This window comes from Vulpes vulpes, chromosome 12 (genome assembly GCF_048418805.1).
Source record: "Vulpes vulpes isolate BD-2025 chromosome 12, VulVul3, whole genome shotgun sequence".
Lineage (NCBI taxonomy): Eukaryota > Metazoa > Chordata > Mammalia > Carnivora > Canidae > Vulpes > Vulpes vulpes.
Genome location: NC_132791.1, coordinates 155475606 through 155500165, shown reverse-complemented (window position 1 = coordinate 155500165; position 24560 = coordinate 155475606). Strand labels below are relative to the sequence as shown.

Here is a 24560-nt window from a genome sequence, read left to right as displayed (position 1 = left end):
TGTTCTGCCCATGAGAGGTGCTGCTGGGAGATGAGGTCAGAGGAAGAATGAAGTGTTGGTCCGTGCCCAGGGAGTGGACACAGTGCTGGCACTGGTGGCAGTGAGGGATTTCAGCAGCCCTGGTGGCAATGCCACCTCTTTGGCACCCCAGCATCTGCAGTGAAAACACCTCCCAAAGCAGCTTCCTTTCCTTAGACTTCACATCCCCTTTCCCCATTCTGTTACTCCAGCATTCCTACTTCTCTCTTTTGCCCTTCCCCCCCCCAGCAACACCTTTGTAAACAAGCCCCTATATCCAATTCCCTCTGAAATACCTAGTAGAACTTCTGCTTCCAGACTAGGTTCTGAGTGATGCCGTGACTAAGGGTAGAGTCAAGGTGAGCTTCAGGCCTCCTTCTGGCTTAGCAGCTAGACGAAGGCTAATACCATTACTGAAATAGCCTGGAAAATGACTAGGTGCTGACCTACTGAATTTGAGATGCCTATGAGATGGCATGCATGAAGGCGCAATAGTTATGCATCTAAGTATAAGGCACTGGACTGCCAAGAAGAGGTCTGAACTGAGGACACAGTTCTTAGTGTCAACAGCACCCAAATGCACTCAAAGCCGCAGGAGGAGAGGAAACAGCCTCAAGGGAGATTACAGACTGAGGAAAGGGATCAGGTTTGCAAGAAACTAGTATTTACAAAGTAGAAGAGAGTAAATAAGTTGGTAAAGGAGACTTAGGGTGCCAGGAAAATGATGGGGAAGTGAGTCCAATGGACTTAACAAAGTGAAGGAAAAGAAAAGGCAGGGGTGTGGTTGATTCTGTAGAAGATGCAGTCTGTGAACTCAGTAAGCAGGACTCATCCTCACGTAACACAACTGAACAGGAAAAACTCAGCCATGAAAACCGATAAGCAAATAGAGACTGACAAAAGACACATGTTCTAGTGCTGCCACTCATGGCTGTGTAGCCTGCAGAATGGCTTTTCATTGTTTAAATCTGAGAAACGAGAAGATTCGGCTCACTCAGTTGTTCCTCAGCTTCTGCATAGTGCAATCCCTTTTCACATACACAACTTTGACAGAAGCCCCAAACTGGCGAACAAATTTGAATAGAGCTGCTGTGGCTGGAGCAAGATAGAAGTTCCATTTCCCTGCTCATTCACCACCCTCCTCCCTCTCCTTCTGACAGAAATGTTGGAAAGAGGCAAAAATAATTCCGATCAACTTACCTGTATCTTCCAAATTTTAGTGAGTTCATCTAAAGACAATTTACTGCCCAAGAGTTCAATAATCCCTTTTATACGATCACAGTATTGTGCTTGGTCTATGTTGCCTAAAAGAAGAGACACCCAAGAGGCAGACAGATACAGTGAACATTGACTTTCTAAATACAAGTCTATTAATTCAAAGCAATATTAACTTGCTATAGCATTTAAAGGCTAATACAGTCAAAACATTTTCATATTTTTAATATAAAAATGTGATATTTATAATTACGTCAGGAAATGCTTTTTTTTTTTAAGCAACTTACCTTCTAATGCAATTGACAGAACTGAGTTTTCAACCAGCCAATCTAACAATCTGTCTGTATCTATAGCATTCTTCACAGATTTGGATAAAGTGCTATCTTCTATTAGTTTAGTTACCTAAAAAGACAGGATTGTTGTGAATGAATCTAGTGCAAATATGCGTAACCAAAATCTACACATATATGTACACATATCCTGCAACTTTTACAGGATGTATTAAAGGCCAGTTACTGTAATAAGTTAATAGACTACTTATGATCATGGAGCCAAGAATGGCACTCCTAGGGATGGCTCAGGGAAGAGCATCTGACCCAAACTTCAACCAGGGAACCACTGCTAAATTGTATTCCTGGGACCAGAGAGAAAGTACCAGTCCCTCCCTGGTAATGGGGCTATCTACGGTCATGATGTCTACCACATGAAAGATGTCACTCTGGAGGAAGAGGGAAAACAAGGCCAACATGCTCAGAAAAGTAGGGACAAGACTTGGAAAGAGTCTTGGCAGTGGTGAGGTCTCAAATTCTAGTTCCTGCTGCCCACACATATCCCATCCTTATATGGTCTAGCTACTCTACCCTTCATTCATGTGAAACAGGTTAGCCTTCCTCCATTAAATTCCTCTTTTGGCCCCAGATGGTTCAGAGAGTTTATTTCACTTGCTGCAAAAAATTCTAATTAATACAGAACTTCAGGAAAAATAACTGGAATTATGACTGAACTATACTGGCTCCACCTATACTCACCAAAACCAACTATGTTCAGATGAAGTTTAGGAAGCTATAGGACAATACTTCTAGCATTTTGCTTAGATCAACAGTTGTAGTCATTTCGTGTCTGTCCCAACCCCAGTGAGAATGCTTGGTTAAAGGAAACACCTATCTGAAACATAACAAGTAAATCTCAAATGGTCTACTCTAAGGAATTATGTTCTAGAAAATTTCACATAAACACTAAATATTTCAGAGAATGAATTTTGACTGTAACATATATAAAAAGATCACATTAATAAACAATTAAAAACCTGTATAACAGTTTATATATGATCATTGTTACCTTTTTTATATGATTATAAAAAATCATCCTTCATTTCCCAACATTTTTATATTAATGACCATAAGTTTTGGCAGAGTTTAAAGAGTCCGTGCTTTAGGTCTTCTGGAAAAAAATGCAAAACTTACTTCTTTGAGGGAATTCATTTTGGCGCTAAAATGTGGTGATTTTAACATGCGCAGTAGGATGTCTAATCGAAGGTCGTCTACCACGGTCACTAGATCCGGTTGGAAACGCATACAGAGTAACTTGATGGCAGACAAGAGCTCGGGGATGCTAACCAATCTCTTTTATTAAAAGCACACACAAACAAAAAAGGAACAATGAAAACATTTTGATCCCAATTCTTGTAACACACACAGGAATACAGGACATTTTCAACGGCAATGTTTGGTGGTATCTGATACTCTATATGGTCAATTAACTAGTTTGCTTTTAAACAAAAGTTAGCATACAGGTGAGCCAAGGGAAAGGTCCTGTGAGAATTTCAAGGTCAACAAAAATAAATCATGTTAAACTTAAATGTTAAAATTGCTTTAAAACAACTTTGGATAAGCTTGTAGTATCGAATTATTTTAAAGCTTCTTCAGTGCTATGACAACTAGAATATGATCTAAATCAACACGTTAGTAAAATTCGGAATGGTATCCCTTACTGAAATCTCTAAATTCACTCTACTGATAGATTTAATACCTACCTGATGCTTCAGAATATTGGTGCTTTAGAAAAAGCATTTTTTGGTTAGAAAATATGTAACTAATTTGTGAGTTGTAGAATCCAAAAGAACAGTGACATGTGAACCTCGCCCCAGGTCCTGCGTGCTTCCAAGGACAAAAAGGTGCTGGGGCCTACCTGGCTGGAGACAAGATTTACCTTGTCTTTGAGGTCCTTCTCCTCCACGCTCCGCACATCCTGTATTGTAGTAAGGATGACCGGGTCTAGCATTGGCTGCAGAACAAAAGTGCTGCACTTAATAAAGACTCCTGATTCTGCCCCAGAACTAGAGAGGAAACACTTCTTCATTTGCATTTCACACAGGAGAAAATGCAATGCAAAGATCTCAATTCCAGTATCAGATGCCACAGCTAGCTACTACCATCCCAAGTAGGCCTTTAACTGACTCCATGCCCCAGCTCCTTTGATATCACGTGGGTGCAGTCCCTGTCACTGCTACCCTTTAAGGGTCCTTTTATTTTTTTAAATGTTTGATTTTATTTAATTTTTAAAATTTTTTGCCAATAGAAATTTGATATTTCTATTTTTTTACTTCAAATTGTATTTAAATTCTAGTTAGTTAACATACAGTGCAATATTGGTTTCAGGAGTGGAACTGAGTGATTCTTATAAAGGTCTTTTTAAAGAGCAACCAAAGACACAAACTAAAACATGAAGCACCAGTATTTTTGTAATAAAGTGAATATTTTGCATTTGATTTTAACAAATTAATATAAGCATGGAGCACCAAAAAAATGTACTACAATACATACTATTTTTGTGTGCTTATGTAAATAAGGCCTTAAATGGAGACTCCTACAACACAATGTTCCAGAAAGGTAGCATAATCAAATAAGTGACTCTAAATATTACGTGAGATGTAGGAAAATATTAGCTAGGTCTAAATGCTCACTTCCATCTAAGGAAAATGATTTTTAAAAGTTACCTGGTGATAAGAGAAGACATAATATTTGGCTGCCAAAGCCAAGAAAACATTAGCAATGAATTAAAATGACATCAGGAAATTAACCAAATAAGAGTTTCTTCCTTTATACAAATGCCCATTGTATAGAGAGGACTGGGGGCTATTAGTCCGCAACACTGGCCCTGCTTCTCACAGTGGCTGAGATATGTAGCAAGTGGTAGATACAATTGTTAGTTTGTTAAGTGACATGATGTAAATATGGTATGAGAATAAATTCATGGCATGAACAGACTGCTGAATAAATGTAAGTTTGGACAGTCTGAAGTAATTAATATAAAGTTAAATATGCTTGGGTTGGAAATTCAATATTTTTAACTGTCTATTAAATTTGAAAAATTCTATCAAATGTAGAATTTCTAAAGAATGTAATATTAATTAGTAGTTGGAATATTTATGCTGAATTTCTTTCCATAGAGCAATGCATGGGTAAACAGCATTTAAAAAGCTAATCCTGGGATCTCTGGGTGGCTCAGTGGTTTAGCGCCTGCCTTCAGCCCAGGGCGTAATCCTGGAGCCCCGGGATCGAGTCCTGCATCGGGCTCCCTGAGTAGAGCCTGCTTCTCCCTCTGCCTGTGTCTCTGCACCTCCCCCCACCCCTGCTCTCTTTCTGTGTGTCTCTCATGAATGAATAAATAAAAATCTTAAAAAAAAAAAAAAGCTAATCCTAAAAAAATCTAATCCTAGCTCTAATTATTAAAAGCCAAGTATTAAATTATTAATTGTTAAATAAGTCATTTTGCCTCTTATACTTTAGTGTTTCAACCACAAAAGTAATGATTATGTTAATAAGCTGAAAGAACACTACATGTTTCTAAAGTACTTAATATCCAGAATGAAGAAATACATAAATAGCCATCTGATTTCATTTAAAAATCTTGCAAGTTTACTCTGACATTGAAAGAAAGCACTTAACACTTAGAAATGGTAGAAATTTCTGAACCTACTAAAAGGAAAATCTCATCTTCCTTGTTAAAATGGCCCTAATGAGATATAAACAAGGAACAGTGCATACAAAAACACTGCTCTCAAGGACATGATGCTTTCAAAGTCATTTATAGTGACTTAAAAAAAAAAAATCTGTGAAAGTTACAGGTTTCATGGACATATTTACAAAGAAAATAAAAAACGAAGGTATTTCAAAGTGACACTTCATTCAGTAAAACTTGTTAACTGAAAAGGAAAGGAAATAAGAAAGCATAATAGGCCTTAAGCATTAGAAAATGGATACGCCCAGCTTCGACTACTGGATAACCTATAGACAGTATTACCATTTGCAGTAGCAGGAAATCAGAGATGTGCCGTTAGGCTACTCTTCAAGAGTCACTTAGCTAGTAAGCCAGCCCAGTGGGTTGCTCAACACTGCTCTAAGTTAATACATAATGGCACTGAGTCCTCAAACAATCTTGTGAAGGGAGCTGGAATGTATGCAGCCTATTCTACATACAAAAATACAAATACATGTGATCATATGTAAATTATATTTGACAAAAGGATATGTTGAAAAGGGAAATAATCTTAAATATGAGATGTCTCCTATACCTTAAATTACTAATCATATTTTAGTTATCTGCTAATCTAGTTATATTTTTACTAGAAAAATTGCTATTCTGAAACAAAGCAGTTACTCTGGATTAGGTACAACTTTGAACAACCTGATAAAAAGATAATAGTGACTGCTGGTGTGTTTTAAGTCCACCTTTCCAAGTGGACTCATCTTACCTGAACCACCGAGGAATTGAGGTACTCCGCACACACCCCTAAGGGCTGCACCAATGCTGACACTGCCTGAAAACAAGGACAGTACAGGTGAGACATCAATGTGGGAGGGCTTTTTCCTTTTGGCATTCAACAAATTCTTTTTAATATATCAGAGACCATCTGGAATGGTAACTTGATCAAGTCATGAATGAATGACCAGGCAAACCATACTCCTGGACAGGAAGAATTGATATAAAGATGTCAATCCATTTAAACTGTTACAGAAATTTAGGGATGCCTGGGTGGCTCAGAGGTTAAGCGTCTGCCTTGGGCCCAGGGCCTGATCCTGGAGTCCTGGGATCGAGTCCCATATCAGGCTCCCTGCATGGAGCCTGCTTCTCTCTCTGCCTATGTCTCTGCCTCTCTCTGTCTCTCATGAATAAATAAATAAAATCTTAAAAAAAAAACTGTTACAGAAATTTAATGTAATTTAAATTATAATATGCCAATAAAACTTCTTTGAAGGACTGGATGAAAGATTTTTAAAGTTTTACAGAATACTAAAAATTTTTATTTGAAAAAGGAGAGAATAGTTGAAGGAATGAAATGTGTCTTCAACAACAACAAAAAAATCAAAAACTTCCATGAGGAAAATTATAAAACTTTACTAAAATACATAAAAGAAGGCCCAAATAAACAAGGAGATGCCATGTCTATGAATGGGAGGGACCTTTATGGCAATTTTCCACACACTGACCTATATAAATTTAACACAATTCCAAACATGATCTCAGTGGGATTTTCTGCAGGACAACCTGACATGTTGACTATATTCAGAGTCAATCTATGAGAATGATCAAGAAAATATGAGAGAAGAAGGATGTTAGGCAGATTGGCACGACCAGTGATGAAAACAGTGGAGCAATAGTATACAAATGGGCAAAAAATGAACAGATGAACAAATTACTTAGACAGAAGTTCAGGAACACACATGGGCTTTGACATGTGATAGAGTCAACACATCAAAATAGTAGAGAAAACTGGGATTAGTCATTAGAGGATCTTACAACAATTAGTTTTCCATTTGGAAGAAAATGAAATTGGATCTCTATCTTACATAATATATAAAAATAAATTCTAAATGAATTCAAGAACTAGGTATAAAAAATAAAACTGTAAAAGTATAAAATTAAATGAATATTTTTATAACTTTGAGATGGGAGAACACTTCCTAATTTCTTAAGCCATTAAGGAGAAAAAATCACCTACATAAAATGTGAAAGCTTCTATACAGCAAAAGATACTACCAATAAAAATAAAAAGAGAAGGGCAGCCCGGGTGGCTCAGCAGTTTAGCGCTGCCTTCAGCCCAGGGCGTGATCCTGGAGACCCAGGATTGAGTCCCACGTTGGGCTCCCTGCACATAGCCTGCTTCTCCCTCTGCCTGTGTCTGCCTCTCTCTTTCTCTGTGTCTCTCATGAATAAAGAAATAAAATCTTTAAAAAATAAAAAAATAAAAAATAAAAAGAAGCAAAAGACTGGGAGAAGAAATTTACAAATACATAAAAGCAGACATGGCACTGATATGTTGAACATAAAAAGAATTCTTGAGAGTAATGCAACACCAAATTAATCTAAATAACTAGGTCAACTTATAGAAGAAATGCAAATAGCCAACAATCACACTATGAAATGTTCAAGTTCACAGGAAATCAGAGTACTACAAATTAAATAATAAAATGCTATTTATGTCCATTATAATGAAAAATTAATGATGGAAAATATTCAGTACTAACAAGAGAACTAGGAAAGAAGTTTATGGGAAAACAGACTGGTACAAGCGCTTTGGAAAGAGACTTAAAACTACTGATTATAATTAGAAAATGTATATAATCTTTAACCCAGAAATCCCATTTTTCTAGGAATCTGTCCTTCAGAAATGGTAGCGTATGCTCAGAAAGACAAATTTATATGGGAAGCTCTCTGTAAGAGCAAAAACTTAGAAATAATCCAACACCCATTAATAGATGACAGCAACATAGTACAACAGTTGCAGGAACACACGAGGGCCGTTAAAAACGATGATAGCATTGACCTGGAAAGATGTCCACAATATGCTATTAAATGAAAATATGCTACTAGGTATAGTTTGATTACAATTCAGTTTTAAAGAAAGAAAGAGGAAAAGAACGGGTGCAGTTATAGTTTACATAAATTTAGGAAAAAGTCAGAAAGGCTATGCATTAAAAATGGGTAGCTATTACCTAGCAGGTAGGTATATACATGTGGAGTGGGGGGATAGGCAACTTTCATTCTGTACTTTGTACAAGTATTTTTTACTGAGGAATTGTGAATGATGTTTTCCTCCAGTATTTTTCAAATTCAAAATTATGTAAATATAAATGTAAATGTAAAATGAATGCATTTACGTATACTCAGTGGCCTCAATTTATTCTAGGACACAATCACCTCCTTAACTGGTTGGAAAGCAGGCATTTACTGTGAAATTTTAACCCTACTTGTTTGCTAAAATTAGAGTCTCAATCTTTGGGACTCTCTTTCTCCTATGCCTGAATTTTATCATCTCTTCATATGCAACCTAAACAATACAATTCTGTACGAACTGCAGCAAACAATACAGTTGTTCTGAAAAATGGTCTGACCTAAGGGGAAAATCCTGGAGGAACCTTTAACCTCAAGACATTTGATCATAAAGAGGGTAAGCCCAGACTCCCATATATCTATCCTTAGCTAATTTTCTTCCAAGTAGGCTAGAAACTTGGGATGCCCTGTATTTTTTTTTCTAACAAATTAACTCTGCCAGAAATTAGTGAGTGTTTTAACATTTTAAAAAAATGAAGTTAATTTCTGATATGGTCAATTGACCTATATAGCCAGTTCTTGAGAAACAAGTAAACTGGATAAAACCTTCTTTCTGAACAGATTTTTTTTTTTTTTAAACAGTTTTGCTTCTTACATTACATTACTACCTATTATATTCCCGGTCAATAGTCACTTCTAACATGCTTGCTACATCCAAATGGGGATCCAAATGACAGCCTAACAACCTAGTTCATGTCAGGGAAGGAAGGTAAGACACTCCCTCCCTGGTCAGTGTCAGCAGAAGTATCTATGAACTGGCAGACATCTGATCTTTCAGGATGAACAGCGGGTGGCAAGATAACGTCAGTCTCTCTCCTGGATGTTAGTATTGTGCTCACCCAAAGATGGACCAAGGGAGTCAGCTGATCAGCTACGGTTCCAGGGGAGTATCTGCTGCTCTAGGTATGATACTGAATCACTCAACATATTACCTTCTGTTAGGATCACATCACAGTAGCTAGCACTGTGCCTTATACATGGCAAGCACATAATGAGTAGTTGATCAATTAATTAATTAACTAGAAAACATAATAAAGTCTCTGAGTTACAAAAAGGTCAGCACTCTGTGAAAAATTAAAGATTAAGTCATTCCCCTTACAAGGTTTGACTTTTTTTGAGAATATGAAGTCACCTAAAAAAAGGATGGTATTGCACCTGAAGGATGAGTCTAACTAAGCTCCCTCAATAGCCCATTGTTATCTATGAATCGCTGTAACACCAAAAAGCTTACTAACGACCTTAAAATGGAATATTTTGTGCCTGGCACTAGGAAATACAGTGTGATGTGAGCCATGCCATTGTTCCACACCCATACACTCATCCCATATATCCCCTGTCCTAAAAAGGCAAGGTAATTTCATATAACCATCACAAATTAAGAGACAAATATCACAGGCAAAGGGAGATAAAGGGAAAATGAGTAAACACCCTACACTGAAACTGGGTTATGATTAGGAGCAAACATGTCTTTGGTTATCAGAACCATGGAAGCTGCTCCCGCAGAGATAACTCACATGGTAACGTTTCCCTTACTCTGTCCAGACCGTGTCCCATACAGTTACATACCAGCCCAAATAAAGTGAACTTGCACTCTGGGCACATTTAGTGGTTTAACTCACCCCAAGTTCTATATCTTCTGAATGAAGCTTGGCTTGGATTGCTGCAAATCCACCTAATTCTCCAAACTGAGAAGAAAAAAGGCACGAATTTTAAAATGCTGTACATTAATAATTTAAGCAAGAAGTGAAGGCTACCATTCTTCCCTATCAACACGCTCCCCATAACACAGATCTTGAGAGTCATCACAAAAATAATTCTAATGTTTCTGGGATGGACTGCAGGAGACCTACTAAGTCCTAAAGCTGATGTTCTGTATAAACAGTACATGTGAAAAAAAGGAGGCACTACAGAATCCATCTCCTTAGGAAAACATATCCTTATGACTCTCTCTAGCTGTCATTTACCTAAAATGCTAAACTAAGCAATCTCATTAGAAGGAAAACATGACTGTGTTAATAAAAGTTGTATTACCTTATTTACCAAATCCACAACCCATCCATGAGGCTCCTGTGAGAAAAGAAAACAGAAATTGAGACGGTAAAATGAGAACTTCCCCATTAGCCCTTGTAGTTCTTTTAACCTCAGGGAAAAGTTGGAGGAAAAAAAAATATTAAGGCTTGAAAAATATTTCAAAAGGCTTTTCTAAATGTTTCTTAACATTTAGAGTCTCAGACATTACCATATGCAATTTTTGGAGTCTGCGAGTCTGCTTGGATGGCACTACTACAGCATGGAGCATTCAAGCATTTCTGGGTAGCTGAGAACAGTTGTGTAAGCTCTCCAAGGTGCAGGAACTTGAGTTAAATTCTCTAAGTTATATTGTAGAAATTAAGAATTACTAAGTTCAAGAGTAACCAATCCCCCCAATAAAGAGGTTAAGCTTCAGTTCTAGCCATCCCACTAACTGGTGCCCTGGAGCACTTGCTTTCTTTTCTCTGCTTTTCCTTCTTGCTTCCCTTTTCTAAGCATTCACTGTTCCTGGGTGCTGAATACCATTCTGGGGGAACAGTGACCAGGGAGAGATGTGGTCCCCGCTTTCATGGAGCTTATCCTATAGCAGTGTCAACAAAAACAGGTAAACTAACACATACCTAACATAATTCAGTCTGTGCTTAGTCCCACAAAAGGAAAAACCACAAAGAGGTCCTCAAATGAGAAACAGAAGGAGCTGACTCTGCGGAGAGTGGTGGTCACAGAAACCCCCTCTGAAGAGGTGGTCTTCAAGCTGGATCCTATAGGATGGGACCGATTTAAGCCATTCAAACAAGTTCAGGCAGAGAGGCTGAAGTGGCAAAGGTGCCATTTGGGGAAGGCCATGAAGGGGAACCAGGAGGGTCTTTCCCAGCTGGGACACAGCAGGCTGGGGAGAGTGGCACAGGGGAAGCTGTAGAGAGAGGCAAAGTCCAAGCCATGCAGAAAGGTGCAGACTGTGATTGGAAGGAAAGCAACAAAAGTGTCTAACCCAGGAAGTGGCACATTTTATGTTGTAAGATGACTACTTTTGCAGTTATGTGGCAGATGAAATGGAATGGATGTACATGAGCTAAAGGAAGAGGCCGCAGCTGGAAAACTAGTGAGGTAACTAGTTATAACGTGATGGTGGCAAAAGTAGGATGGAAGGTAGCAGAGACAGAGAAAAGGAACTGAATACCTTTGAGATGAACTTCATGGACACGTTTATGGCTGGAGGTGGGTCCTAAGGAAAGGGATGAATCATGGGGGACTACAACGCTCTGGCTCTAAGACCTAGGTAGATGGTGATGCTGTTTACTGACAGCGACAAGAAGGCAGGCTGGGAGACAAAAGGAAGCCCCACTGCAGGCACACTAAATTTGAGACATCTGTGGAGTGACCAAGAGGAAACAGCTGGCTCCTCCAGTATGGCGGGCTCAGAGAAGAGGTGTTGGGCCACAGACAGATGAACTGAAGGGCCATCAGCAAAAAGATGGCATCTACATCTGTGAGGATGGAAGATCGTTCTTAGGGAAAGCATAACAACAAAAAGACAGCTCTGGGTCAAAGCTAAATGGAGGTGAAGTTATCAAGAAAGGCCATGTGCTAACTTACGGAGTAGGCAGCCAAGCAAGAGACTGTGAGAAGGAATGATTCTGGGGAGGCAGGAACTGACAGTGGCCACTGCTCCTAATGGGGTCAAGAGATATTTCCTGTGGCTCTGAAAACATGGAGGGTGTGGGTACTTTAGCAAGAGCAGTTTCAGTGGAGTGAGAAAGAAAGAAGGCAGACTGGGACACTCTAAAGAGTTCATGGGGGCTTCGGTGTAGTTACCCTAAACACCTCTACCTGAAGATCACTAACACCACCAGACAAAAATGTTAAAAAAAATCTTTAAAAAACATACAACTGAGTTGGCACAAAGTGCTTGGAAGCTGAAAACAGAGAAAAGCACAAATCCTGTGAGGTAAGCAGACTCTGAGGCCAGGCCATGGAACCCTGGTGAGCTCTGACCTCCATTTTCACAGCCAAGGCAGGGCTGGGAGAGTAAATGGAGAGAGTCACATAAAGCAGAAGTTCAAAGGTCTACCACCTTGGTGTCAGGTGAACTGAAAAAACTCACCTGCAAGAAAGAGAGAAAGACAGGGAAGCTTGCCTACCTTGACTCTGGTCCTGGATGGAGGGTAGAAAAAAACTCTAAGAGTCTGTAACCACAGACTTGCCTCACACGGCTTCCCCTCTCAAATTCACACTGGTTTTGGGGCACCTGGGTGGCTCAGAAGGTTGGCTGGCCGGCTCTTGGTTTCAGCTCAGGTCATGATCTCAGGATTGTGAGATCAAGTCCCAGGTAAGGCCCTGCACTCAGCATGGAGTCTGTTTGAGATTCTCTCTGTCCCTCTTCCTCTGCTTACACTCTCTCTACCTCTAGAATAAATAAACCTTTAAAAAAAAATTCACACTGACCTTATGGTCTGAAATACTTTAAGCTGAGAATATATTCCAAAGTGGAAGAACCTCCAGATTGTAGTGCTCCCAAACAACTGGAAGAAGTAAAGGTAAACCCTCTTTGAAGGAAGGAACTTTCAATTCAGGCTCAAACAATTTTCCTAGATTAAAGTCCAAGAAATATGACTTCATAGGAAAACAAACACAAATGTCTATTTTTTTTTTTTTTATATATACATACAGACACAAAACAAGTTAAAGCTAGTAAAACCCAGCAGGATCAGACCTGTAGATATCAGACACAGAACACAAACACAAAGAATGAAACATGAGGCAAAAACATGAGATAAAAATGAGTAAACAAAGTCAAACGAGAACCAAACAGAACTTATATAAATGAAAAAAAAGTCCCTGAAAGTGAAGACTTCTAATGAACAGGTTAGACAGCACACCTAATATGAGCAGAACCACAATTAGTGAACTAGACCCCAGATCTGAAAGAAATGATCACAACTTGCAGCATAAAGACATAAACAGATGGGAAATATGATCCAGGCTAAGGGATACAAAGGACAGACGCGAAGGTTTAACATGTATCCAACTGAAGTTCTTAAGAAGAGAGGCAAGTGGGGAAGAGGCAAGATAATGGCTGAGAATTTTCCAGACCTGATAGAAGATATTAATCCTTAGATTCAGAAGCCCAATGAATCTGAAGCAAAATAAAACGAATACCAGTTAGTCAAGGGACAGTCAAATTACCAAACATCTAGGAGAAAGAGGACATGTCCAAAAGCAGCTGTGGAGAAAAGATGGATGTCTTACAAAGCAACAATGGTCAGACCAACCACCAACTTCTCAATAGCAATCATCAAAGCCAGAAGACACTGACATAGTGTCTTTGACATTCCAAAAATACAACCATCAATCTAGAATTTAAAACCCAGTGAAAATATTCTTTGAAGCATGGGAAAGAGTAAAAGTTCAGGCCATCAAAAACAAAGACTTAACCACCAATGGGCCCTTACCAAAGGACACTTTCCAGGATGCACTCCAGAGAGAAGAAAAATGATCCTAGCAGAAGAAATACAGAAAAAAATGGTACACAATGAGACAGTACATAAATCTGGCTGAGCCAAAACACCACATAAAATAACAATGATGGTATCTGTCTGAGGGATAAGCGAGACAGGAGAGGACTAAGACACTGCATGATAAAGACAAAGGGACAGAGACTAAGTAATTCAGGTGGGGAGTGAGCACATGAAACATTCCAAGGTCTTTATGCGCTACTCAGAGGAAGATAAAGATATTAATGAAATTGTGATTTTGTTAATAAGTTACATTTCTAGGGTAATTAGTAAAATAAGTGGGAGGTGAGAATGCAGAATCTTCTCTGGTGGGGTGTGGAGAGGAGGAGAACCATGCTGAAGCTAGACAGGGATGTGGATCAAAGGCAGAATTTTTAAAGCTGGGAAATACACTAGCACGATGTACACAGTGGGAATGATCTGACAAAGAGGAAGAGACGGAGGATACTGAACAAAAGGACAGAAAACCTTAGGAGAAAAATGCTTGAGAAGCCAAGAGGAAAGGGGATGATCTCGGGCTTGTGTAGGAGGGAGAATCCCTGTGAAGTACTGAGAGTAAATAAACAGACTGATCCTTTTTGGTCCCAGATGCCGTGCACTTAGATTCAAGGGAAGAGAAGGAACATTTGCGTACTGCTTATGACAGTGAACCCCCAGGGTCAATGTTTCTGTAGATAGTTGTCATCTGACCTTCACAACAAAACTGAAAATGAGGTTTTAATATTTGGGGAAGCAAGACTGTACACAGTTATAGAACACAGACGTTGGGGTTGAATTACGTGGGTTCTCTCTGTGACTAGATTTGTGGACTTGGGCAAGGACTCAATCTCTGTGCGTCTCAGTTTCTCATCCATGAAGTGGGGTCAAAAATAGTACCTCACTCACAGAACTGTTGTGGGGAGCAAACACCACAGTGTTCTACTCACTGCCTTTTCCTCTGGGCCCTCATCTCCTTCCTTCTGGAGGACTGCCTGACCCTCCAAGACGGCAGTGGCCACTCCCTCCTGCAATTCACGTTCTATGATTGCATCTACTGATTACTTACCGAAAGTTTTTGCTTTTGTATTTCCTCCACTACACCTTAAGTTAGGAGCCACAGCTTTTAACTCTTTATATGACTGCTGACTAAACTTCTGCTTCAACTAAAGGAATGGACAAATTTTCTATCTACTTGGTTGACTCCTTTCAACTGTTTCTCAAAAACCAAACAGAGTTCAATCAACAATGTTTAAATTATGTACTCCTTTTAATGTTATTGGGCACACTGTAAGCCTTTAAATAAAAAGATAATAGGTTCTTGGCTTGAAACAACCCCAAAGCTTTAATGTTCATGGAGTTTAAAAGAAAATGATACATGAGATTATCTTCTAGATTACTTTTTCTAGGCATAGTCATTTCAAACAATTTCAAATGCCCTAGCCTCTCAAACATCTCTGAGAAACTGGAACACCCATTAAACTGGGGTTTTGACAATTCAATAAATAGGGCACTTGATGTCATGCAGTCATTCTGCATTTCACTAAACATCATTTCAAATCTATAAAATTCTTTATGATGTGAGTTAATAGCTGTGGAAAATATGCAATATCTGAAAAAAAAGTTAAGCAATTTTATGAGCCATATGGAATATCTGTCATTCTTCACAGACTGTTTTAATCCTTCCATGTAAATTTTTATAGCACAGAAAGTTTTTCTCAATACATTTCTCTATAAAATGACGAAACAAGACCACATGTTTACCTTTTGGAAAGTAGACACAGGTGAAACAGCAAACGTATTTCCCTCCCCAAACACTTCTGTCCAATTCCTCTGAGATACTTTCATTCTGTTTTTAAAATGGTACTCATTATCAGGATTGAAAGCCTAGATCCAAAGAGAACAGAGAAGCACTATTATTATCTATTTCTATAGCAACAAATATTAGCGTTAGAAAAGCAGAAAAATAGCCTCAGACTACTTAGGTAATGGGATCTCTCAAATATCCCAACAGCACATGTTCCTGAGCTAGTGCAGGGAAACGGATGAGTGAAGCGGAGCTCTCCTATCCTGCTCAGCATCCACTCTGAGGCAACACGGGGTGCATGGCCAGGTGTCCTGGAGCTGCCCCAGGTATAGCCAGGCAGCAGGGCTGTAAAGGCCCCTGCCTTCACATAGCTACTGTAACTACTCAGGGAAAAAGGCCAGAAACCAAACCACAGGAACACCCCATGTGAAAGCATTTATGATGTGAATAATCAGGAAAACACGAGGGAAAGCTATTTAATTATCCTAAGAGCTGAGAAAGCTATTAAAATTAGAAAGGTATTTCACTAAAACTAAAAACACAGAATGAATGGTTGCTCTGTTTTTACAATACAAAGTAAGGTTCCTAACAGCTAAATTAATATCTTTAATGATATCATTATCACTTGTTATTAAGTCAGAGGATAGTAGGTAGCTTAAACAAAATCAAAACACAAAGTACTTCATTTTAGAGATACTATACCATTGTAAGCACACCCAGGAGACCAGTGGGAATCGGGTCTTGTTTTATTCTCTCTGCAACCAGTTCTATTAATAGCATCAACATGTTGTAGATTCCTTCATGAATTTCAGTACCCCACTTGTGAACAGCACTCGAAGTCAGGAGCTACAAAAACAAAGGGCGCTTTAAAGTCTAACTTGAAAAGAAAAAGTCTATTATTCATCAGTTCAGTCTTGAATCAAGAGAGTATTACCACAGTATATGACTTTTATGCAGATGACTTTTTTAAAAGACCCATAGCTTACAGCCAATCTACATGCTCAATGATTTCAAAGTCAACACTGAATTTTGTTTTTGAACACTGATTCCTTTACACTGAAGCTGTTGGTTTAAAAGACAATTTTCATTTGTTTCTCTAACTTTTTGTTATTACTAAGGGAGGTCAAGTGGTGTAGAGCAAATAAGAATCTGAGACCAAATCTTGGAGCTACTACTGTTCTCTAGCTGTATAGCCTTAGACAGTTCCCAAAGGCTCAGTTCTCTCATATCTAAAGAGTCAAAATTCATACCTACTTCACACAGATATGGTAAGTATCAAAAAGATAGAACAAATGTGAAACTGTTTTATAAATAGTAAGGAATTAACATACTATGGCTGCCACTATTAACCAATATTCCTAGAATCTAAGAAATGGATGCTATATTTCATGATTTGAATATACACATTCTTGTTGCATTTTTAGTATCTCAAACACAGGACTTTATCTTCCCACCTGTTGACCAGATGGCAGCCAGACTTTGAATGTGAAAAAAAAATTTAGAAATACTTTACCAGATTAGTTTGCTTATATTTTCCTTTTTGATATGTATAGAAGTAACATTCAATTTTAAAAAATGTTTAAGCAAATCTAAAAGAACTCTAAGTGATCAGCCATTTAGCATTTTGTAACTATTTTTCTTAAATATAAAACACAAAACATACAACAATGGTGCATCTTACACTCAGCATCTTAGATTTGTTAAGAAGGAGGGGAAAGGTGCATAGATGAATCTAAAATAATCATCAGTGGATTTCTCCAATCCTCAGTCTAGTCCTTGGGGAAATCTAATGCAAGAACAACTTGCCGGAACGGGGAATGAAAAATCAAAGGGTTTCACTTAATAAAATAATGGCAAATTGGCATGGTGGTTTCATGTTTTTGTAAGATTTCCCTTCAGAGGGAAAATACTACGCAATAAAAATTCCACCTTGGTCACACTGAGAACCCCTTAACGAGCGCAGCCTGAAAGAACCCAAACTTGTTTAGCTGCAGAGAAAAATCCTAGTTCCAGATTTTCTAAATACCAATTAGCTGCACTATTTGCTCAAACAAGCAATAATTGTAAGATTGATTTTATATAAACCGAGTTACCTTTTTTTTTGCAAGAACTTTTTGCCTAACTATATCTTCTTTCTATACTTAAATAATAAAGCAAAATCAAGCAGAGATCAGCATTCAAGTGTCATGTGACCACAAAATAAAATGTATGTGGATTCCACACCACTCCCTCTGTTGCCATCTCATCTGTTCAGTTTTTTTAAATTTATTTATTTTTTTATTTACTTACTTATTTATTTATTTATTTATTTATTCATGACAGACATAGAGAGAGAGAGGCAGAGACACAGGAGGAGGGAGAAGCAGACTCCATGCTGGGAGCCCAACGTGGGACTCGATCCCAGGACTCCCTAGGATCCTCCAATGGCAGGCGCTAAACCGCTGAGCCACCCAGGGGATCCCCCTCTGTTCAGTTTTTAATGTGGAAAAGGAATTCTACCTACCTTGCAGAAGAGGGGAGAAAGACAGGCAGCCCTTTGTAGGGAAGCTGTGCACAAGGTTTAAACAGAACTATGCACTACGGCCAGACCTAGATTTCCTTTTCTGCTTGAGCACACACACAGTAAAGAATCCAGATTGGCCTGAATGAAAAAGGTGAAGGAGGCAGACATGACAGCAGTGCCCCCTTGGTGTGCCTTATTCATACGGTTGCGCTTATTACTTACACCTTTCCTTCTAATGAAAAATTTGAGGTAGCTTGTAAGAAAAGCCAAAGGAAGAGGGTAGAGGGATAGTCATCACACCAGGAAACACAGTTAAGGGAAGCGATGCCAATTATATAAAACACTACTGAGTTTTCTGGTAGCCAAGTCTAAAGGCACACAGAATTCTGTAAATTAAATTCCTATTTAATTTTTTTAAAAGTATGCTTTATTTATGGGGAGAAACTTTTTAATAGCTCTAAAATGTAAAGAGAATTTAACATATACAGTTTTACATAAACAACACAGAACAATGTAACAGAGGATACCCTTGTGCTCTAACAACCAAGCAACCAACCCCTGGACTATTTATTTCACTATTACAAACAGCTGAGGACACAATATAAAAGGGTTCTCTGAAGTGTCTCTGCATAAAGTTACAGTAATATACTCCAAACATGTAACTTGCTGGTGACTTGCATTGACACAGGGCTCTCTGGATCTAGAGATCATCAACCTAAAGGTTCTTAACGCTGATATATCTTCCATGACTCTGAATAAAGTTGCATTTTCTTTCTCTGTAAATTTATGCATACAGCATAATGTGTCATAGTATGGTACATTATAAAAATTCTATTTTTTAAAAAATTACTATAATTCTTTTTTTAAGATTTTTATTTATTCATGAGAGACACACAGAGAGAGAGGCAGAGACATAGGCAGAGAAGCAGGCTCCATGCAGGGAGCCCAATGTGGAACTCGATCTCAGGACTCTAGGATCATGCCCTGGGCCAAAAGCAGGCGCTTAACCACTGAGTCACCAAGGGGTCCCAAAAATTACTATAATTCTTAACAGAATTCCTAAGAGTTTAAAATAATTCTAAACGATAAAATGGTTGATGGATTCACCCAAAATGAAAATAAGTCTTGATTCCCTGTAATCTCTGCCCAAATGACAATTTTAAAGGATTTTGCACTTTTTTCAAAGATGAAGCTGTTTTTGTTCCTAAAATTAATTTAGGTATTTATAAAGCCTTGAATCAAGGGAGATTCTACCAAGATATAGATGGGAATAATAGTTTACAGATGAACAGTTTATTTTACTGGGTTTTAAGATAAATACAATCTTCACCCATCTGTAGAATTCTAGTGACTGCCTTGCATATGGGAGAAAAATGGATGTCAAAACCCAGAAGGACAAGACAGCAGGGAGACTCATTCATTCAGTAAAGATTTACTAAGCTCTTTCTCAGAGGTAGGCACGGACTATGCGCTGGGGAAAACCAGTGTCTATAACATTGTCCCTGCTCTTGGGGATTCAGGGCTCATGTCCTGAAAAGGGAATCATGCTGAGTTAGACTGCTTTCAGAAACACAAGTCCTGTGATCTCCTATTCTCCCTGTTAAGAAAAATTGCTTTATAAGCGATGTGACCAGAAGGGTTGAAGCACATCACTCTACCTCTGATAGAGATGCTGCCACAAGCATGCCATTTTGCCATGAAACATACTCAATCTAATTGAACTTTGTACAGTTTAAAATGCCTGCTTCTGTCTCAGCACAACAATCAGTTTAAATGGCTTGTATTCTGTAAATAAGCATTATGTTTCTAAATGCCCTAAGCCTCAGTTTAGTGTGATATGTAATTTCCAAGTATAAGTAAGTCTTAGCCTATTCTCTGACAATTAAAGAGAAGGAAGTAAAAGTGACAGCTGCCCAAAGACATGTGCAAACAAATACAAAAGTAAATCATTCCTAAGCCCCAAATTGGGAGCAAATTTGTTCATAGTAGGGGATTCCTCAGTTGAACAAGACTCAAAAACTGGTCTCACACAAAAAACTGAAACTAAAACAAAAAGCCTATTCACCCCATCCCCCATGCACACACAAAAAAACAGACTAGCACATTTTTTCTTACCTTTTTAAATGCTTCAGGCATACACCTATCCATAAATCTTTTACAATTCTCATCAGACTCGGAAAGACCTTAGTAAAATAAATGAAACAATATGCCTTACTAAGATTTTAGGCAGTTTGCAGAAATCATATATATCATTCCAAATTCATATGCATGGAACTATTTATTTACAGAAACACTGATTCCCAAGGGATTATTAAAAGCAGAATATATATACTCTGATGAAGGAACAGGCTGACAGTCACAGTATTAGTGTATTTGTTACCAGCACAATATATTATCAATATGTATTAATTTGTATACAATTATTAATAGTAAAATAAATACTAATTAGAAGTGAAGTGGTTGAACTTATGTTTCCATTATCAGAGTAACTTTAAATGATCTGACTTAACACCAACAGCAGCTCATTACTAGCTATTACTGTTTTCCTAAACAGCTCTATAAAAACACAAATATTCTCAATAGATACAAAAATCACTCTTCCCTAAAACAAACCAATGGACTCTGTGCTATCAAATGCACAGAGTTGTGTCTGGCACACAATAAGTGATAAATATTTGCTAAGTGAATGAATGAATCCACTGTAAAATTGTTTTTTGGAATATACAGTTTAAAAAAACTTAGTAATGTATTTTGCTTATCATTGGGAACACTGTTGGGACACATTTTCTTTTTTTTCAGACCCACCACATAGCATAGTACCTACACCTAACAGGCACGCAATAAATGCTGCTGCTCAGAAGCCAGTCATAACGTGCCATAAAAGGCCATGAGAATTAAATCTGATCCCAGTCAAAGTATTTCCTTTTGATGTGCCTCATTTTTAATCATGGTGGTAAACTATGCACACTTTTAATGAGGGGGTAAAAAAACACAAAACAGTGGACCAATTCATCTTACTTTAACTGAGTATGAAAAATAAATTTTTTTCTTCAATATATTTAGAGTCTAGAAGCTTCCTTCTATTGACACTCATTTTCCAACCTGGAGGTATTTTATTACTCTATTAGTTTAACATTTGCAAAGCATTTAAGATAGTGCCAAACATTTAATATGCAAAAAATGTTCACTAAATAAACATTACTTTCTTCTCTTAAAGAATAAAAAGCCACTGAATTAAACCTTAAAGTGCTCCAAGCTTTTGTGGAAAACATTCATTTCAATTTCTATAAAGCTTTTCAATTATATTTTAAAGATTCTCTTAACTGTGTTGGAGCTAGAAGAAAACAGTTGGTTTAATTCAAAGCTTTTATTCCACAGGGACTAAACCAAGACTAGGAGAGTAAATGATCAAATATTATACAGATGGGCAAATATTACACAAGAGTGAAGATTAATATTAGGCCTCCTATCAAAACAAACAAACCAGCCTCCTCCTCCTGTGTCCTGTGGTGTGAGAACTTACCAAGTCTGGCCAGGTAGGTAGACGCCAACAGGCATTTGCCTAGTGATTCTTCCCGCTTGTAAGGGATGGACCAGTGATCAGTCAAAACTCGGCTTTCCAGTTCATACAAATTTGTTGTAGGGAATTCAATTCCTTCCCCTGAGCAGTTTCCATTTTCATCATTCTTCTGACAAAAAGGGATTATGGTAAGAAAACAAATACACCCATTAGAGACTACTGTAAAATGTCTCACTTGGGCACAGAACAGACGTTGACTCCATGGTAGCCTTTGTGAACAAGGAGTGTGGATTCCCCATCTCTTTCTCACAGTCACATCTTTTGCCAGACTATCTTGGATACTCCCAGCTTGCATCACGGCAGCACCCCCACCCCCAATCGCTGAGGCCAGCTCACATCTTTCTTCAATCTCTCACTATGAAAGAGGACACCCACCTTCACCTGTTTTCAGAGGGGAGAGGTTTCTCTACAAAGAGTTCTCCATATTGCTGTCTCCATCTCCTCACACCTGCCCCTTCTCGCCACCCAGTATGGATTCCGGAGTCCCCACTCTCCCCCAACTACGTCATTAAATCCAATGGATGGTTTCAGTTCTTCTCTTCCTCAGCAGTTTCTGCCCTTATGCCTACTTCCTCTTCTTGAAATGCCAGCTCATAGGCACACCTCCCTGTTCTCCTCCTTTGGGGTCTGGCTCTGCTGTTCTGTCTCTTCTGGTACACTCCCTCCTCCTGGCCAACAAATACTGAAGCTTCTCAAACTTCAGTGCAAGGCTCTGGCGTTTTCCATCCCCGTGAAGGGCACCACAGGCAGAAATCAGGGACTCCTCCTTAAAACCCTGTTCTCATCCCTCTCAAGACCTGGTTATGAGACCCCCTAAATTTCTCTCAAATCCATCTACTTCTGTCCCCTTACATGGCAATGCCACTATTCCTAATTCACTTGTCTACCTTCTTCAACCTACATGACTCCTGTGCATCCTTAACTCTTTCAGAAAAGCCTTTTTGGCACTTCTAAACTATACTGAGTTCCTCTATTTTGTACTCTTACCATCTTCAAATTCCCTTTCATAGCACTGCTCACAAATTTTACACATATTTGTGACATATTTTATGTTTGCCCCCAACTAGCCCAAGCCCCCCACTAGCTCCATGAAGATGGGGACTCTGTCTGGTTTTTACAACCTCTGTATCTCCAGAACCTGGTGCCTAATACAAAGCAGGCGTTTAATATATGTTGACGAGTGAAAAAATACTTCATCCAAACAAAGTTTAACTATCAACAGGGTAACTGCCAGACTTTCCATCAGTTCTTACCACAGTAATTTTTTATAAAGCAAACAGGGCCCCTCCCCTAAACTGCCTAATACCTACTTTGGTTTCTTTAAAACATAAATATTTTCACAATTCACTCTATAATCATTACTAAATAAAATTATTCCATTAAAAAATTACCTTTAGCCTCAGTTAAGGAAAAGACCATTAATACAAGGCAGAAGTGATAAAAATACACAGAAAAAAATGATTTTCAATCCCATATGAGTTAAAGGAATGTGACATTTTTTTTAAGGTTCATGGTTAAACTGGGATGAAAATTATTTTTTTTAAAGATTTTATTTATTTATTCATGAGAGACGGGGGGGGGGGGGGGGGGGGGGGGATACAGGCAGAGGGAGAAGCAGGCTCCATGCAGGGAGCCTGACGTAGGACTTGATCTTGGGTCTCCAGAATCAGGCCCTGGGCTGAAGGTGGCACTAAACCACTGAGCCACCCGGGCTGCCCATGGGATGAAAATTAGACAAAAACTAGAAAGGTGATGAAAAACTAAAACTGAAGCAGACAATAATGTAAATTGAAGGTGCAAGGTGGGGGTGGATGAAATGGGTTTAGAATCATAATGTATGGGGAATATTCAATTTTCAAAATATAACACTTTTCAGAAATACATACAATTAATAAGCTCTGTAAACAAAATAATTTTACTTAAAGGAATCTGAGGATACTCAATGAAGAGTAAAGATTTTAGTGTACTTTCAAAATTGTTTGTTAAATTGCTTCAATTTATTAACCTAGGACCAAAGTAGAATTAAGGCATACAAAAAAAAAAATTTCAATTGGAAAACAGGTTATATCATTATTACAAATTATCTATCATTAATTTCTACAGAAGTTAATAGATCACATCACATATGAAATCATCAAATGCAGCAGCTACTAAAACTACAAGCTTACAAACAGGACTGCTGCCTTTCTAAGAGTCACAAGAGAGCTGTGTCCTCTTCCTGCTTCAGTGTTGAGAACACTACGAGGTCAGCAGCAGCATGTGACCCAGAAGAGGATCTGCCCTAGAACTCTGATCTTGGACTTCCAGCCTCCAGAACAATATAAAATGAATTTCTGCTGTTCATAAGCCAAAAAAACCCAAGCAACCATAGAGCTAAGAGCTTCCTCTGGGGGCAGGGGGCAAGGTCTTTAACATTATTATCATGTGCCCATTGAAGTGATGCACTGGGAAGGCATGACATCACTTCTGTGGTAGTCCTGCCAAATGTGCAAAACCTAAACCTAGTCACAAGGAAACCCAACATGAAAAATAGTCAAAAACTAACTAGCCTGTATTTTTCAAAAATGTTAAAATCATAAAGGACTGAGGATGACTAGACAGACATAACTCAATGTGACATGGGCTCCTGGGATTAGATCTCAAAACAGGAATTTTTGTTTTAGTTTTATTTTATTTACTCCTTGGCTTCAAAGGACTTTCGTATTGGATCAGTGTTAATTTCCCCATTTTGATAACATACGAAGGTTAAAAAAGAGAGTATCTTCATCTTTAGGAAATACACGCTAAAGTATCATGTCCATA

At 38.3% G+C, this 24560-nt stretch overlaps 1 protein-coding gene across 3 annotated transcripts in view; it reads right to left on the bottom strand.

Moving 5' to 3' along the window:
- Positions 1-24560, bottom strand: part of USP24 (ubiquitin specific peptidase 24) — a 137763-nt gene that overhangs the window by 83951 nt on the left and 29252 nt on the right. For 2 of the 3 annotated variants that reach the window (XR_011995997.1, XM_072730826.1), the window contains exons 2-12: positions 21702-21867; positions 20294-20361; positions 16378-16521; positions 15633-15755; positions 10378-10413; positions 9966-10031; positions 5987-6052; positions 3442-3516; positions 2697-2855; positions 1521-1635; positions 1219-1322 (exon numbers count right to left, since the gene is read on the bottom strand). Coding sequence is in view for 2 of the 3 variants with exons in the window: in XM_072730826.1 (XP_072586927.1) it covers positions 1219-1322; positions 1521-1635; positions 2697-2855; positions 3442-3516; positions 5987-6052; positions 9966-10031; positions 10378-10413; positions 15633-15755; positions 16378-16521; positions 20294-20361; positions 21702-21867 (1122 nt within the window). In the remaining variant the exon portion in view is untranslated. The remainder of the gene's footprint in view (positions 1-1218; positions 1323-1520; positions 1636-2696; positions 2856-3441; positions 3517-5986; positions 6053-9965; positions 10032-10377; positions 10414-15632; positions 15756-16377; positions 16522-20293; positions 20362-21701; positions 21868-24560) is intronic. The other variant, XM_072730825.1, reaches the window with a different exon arrangement.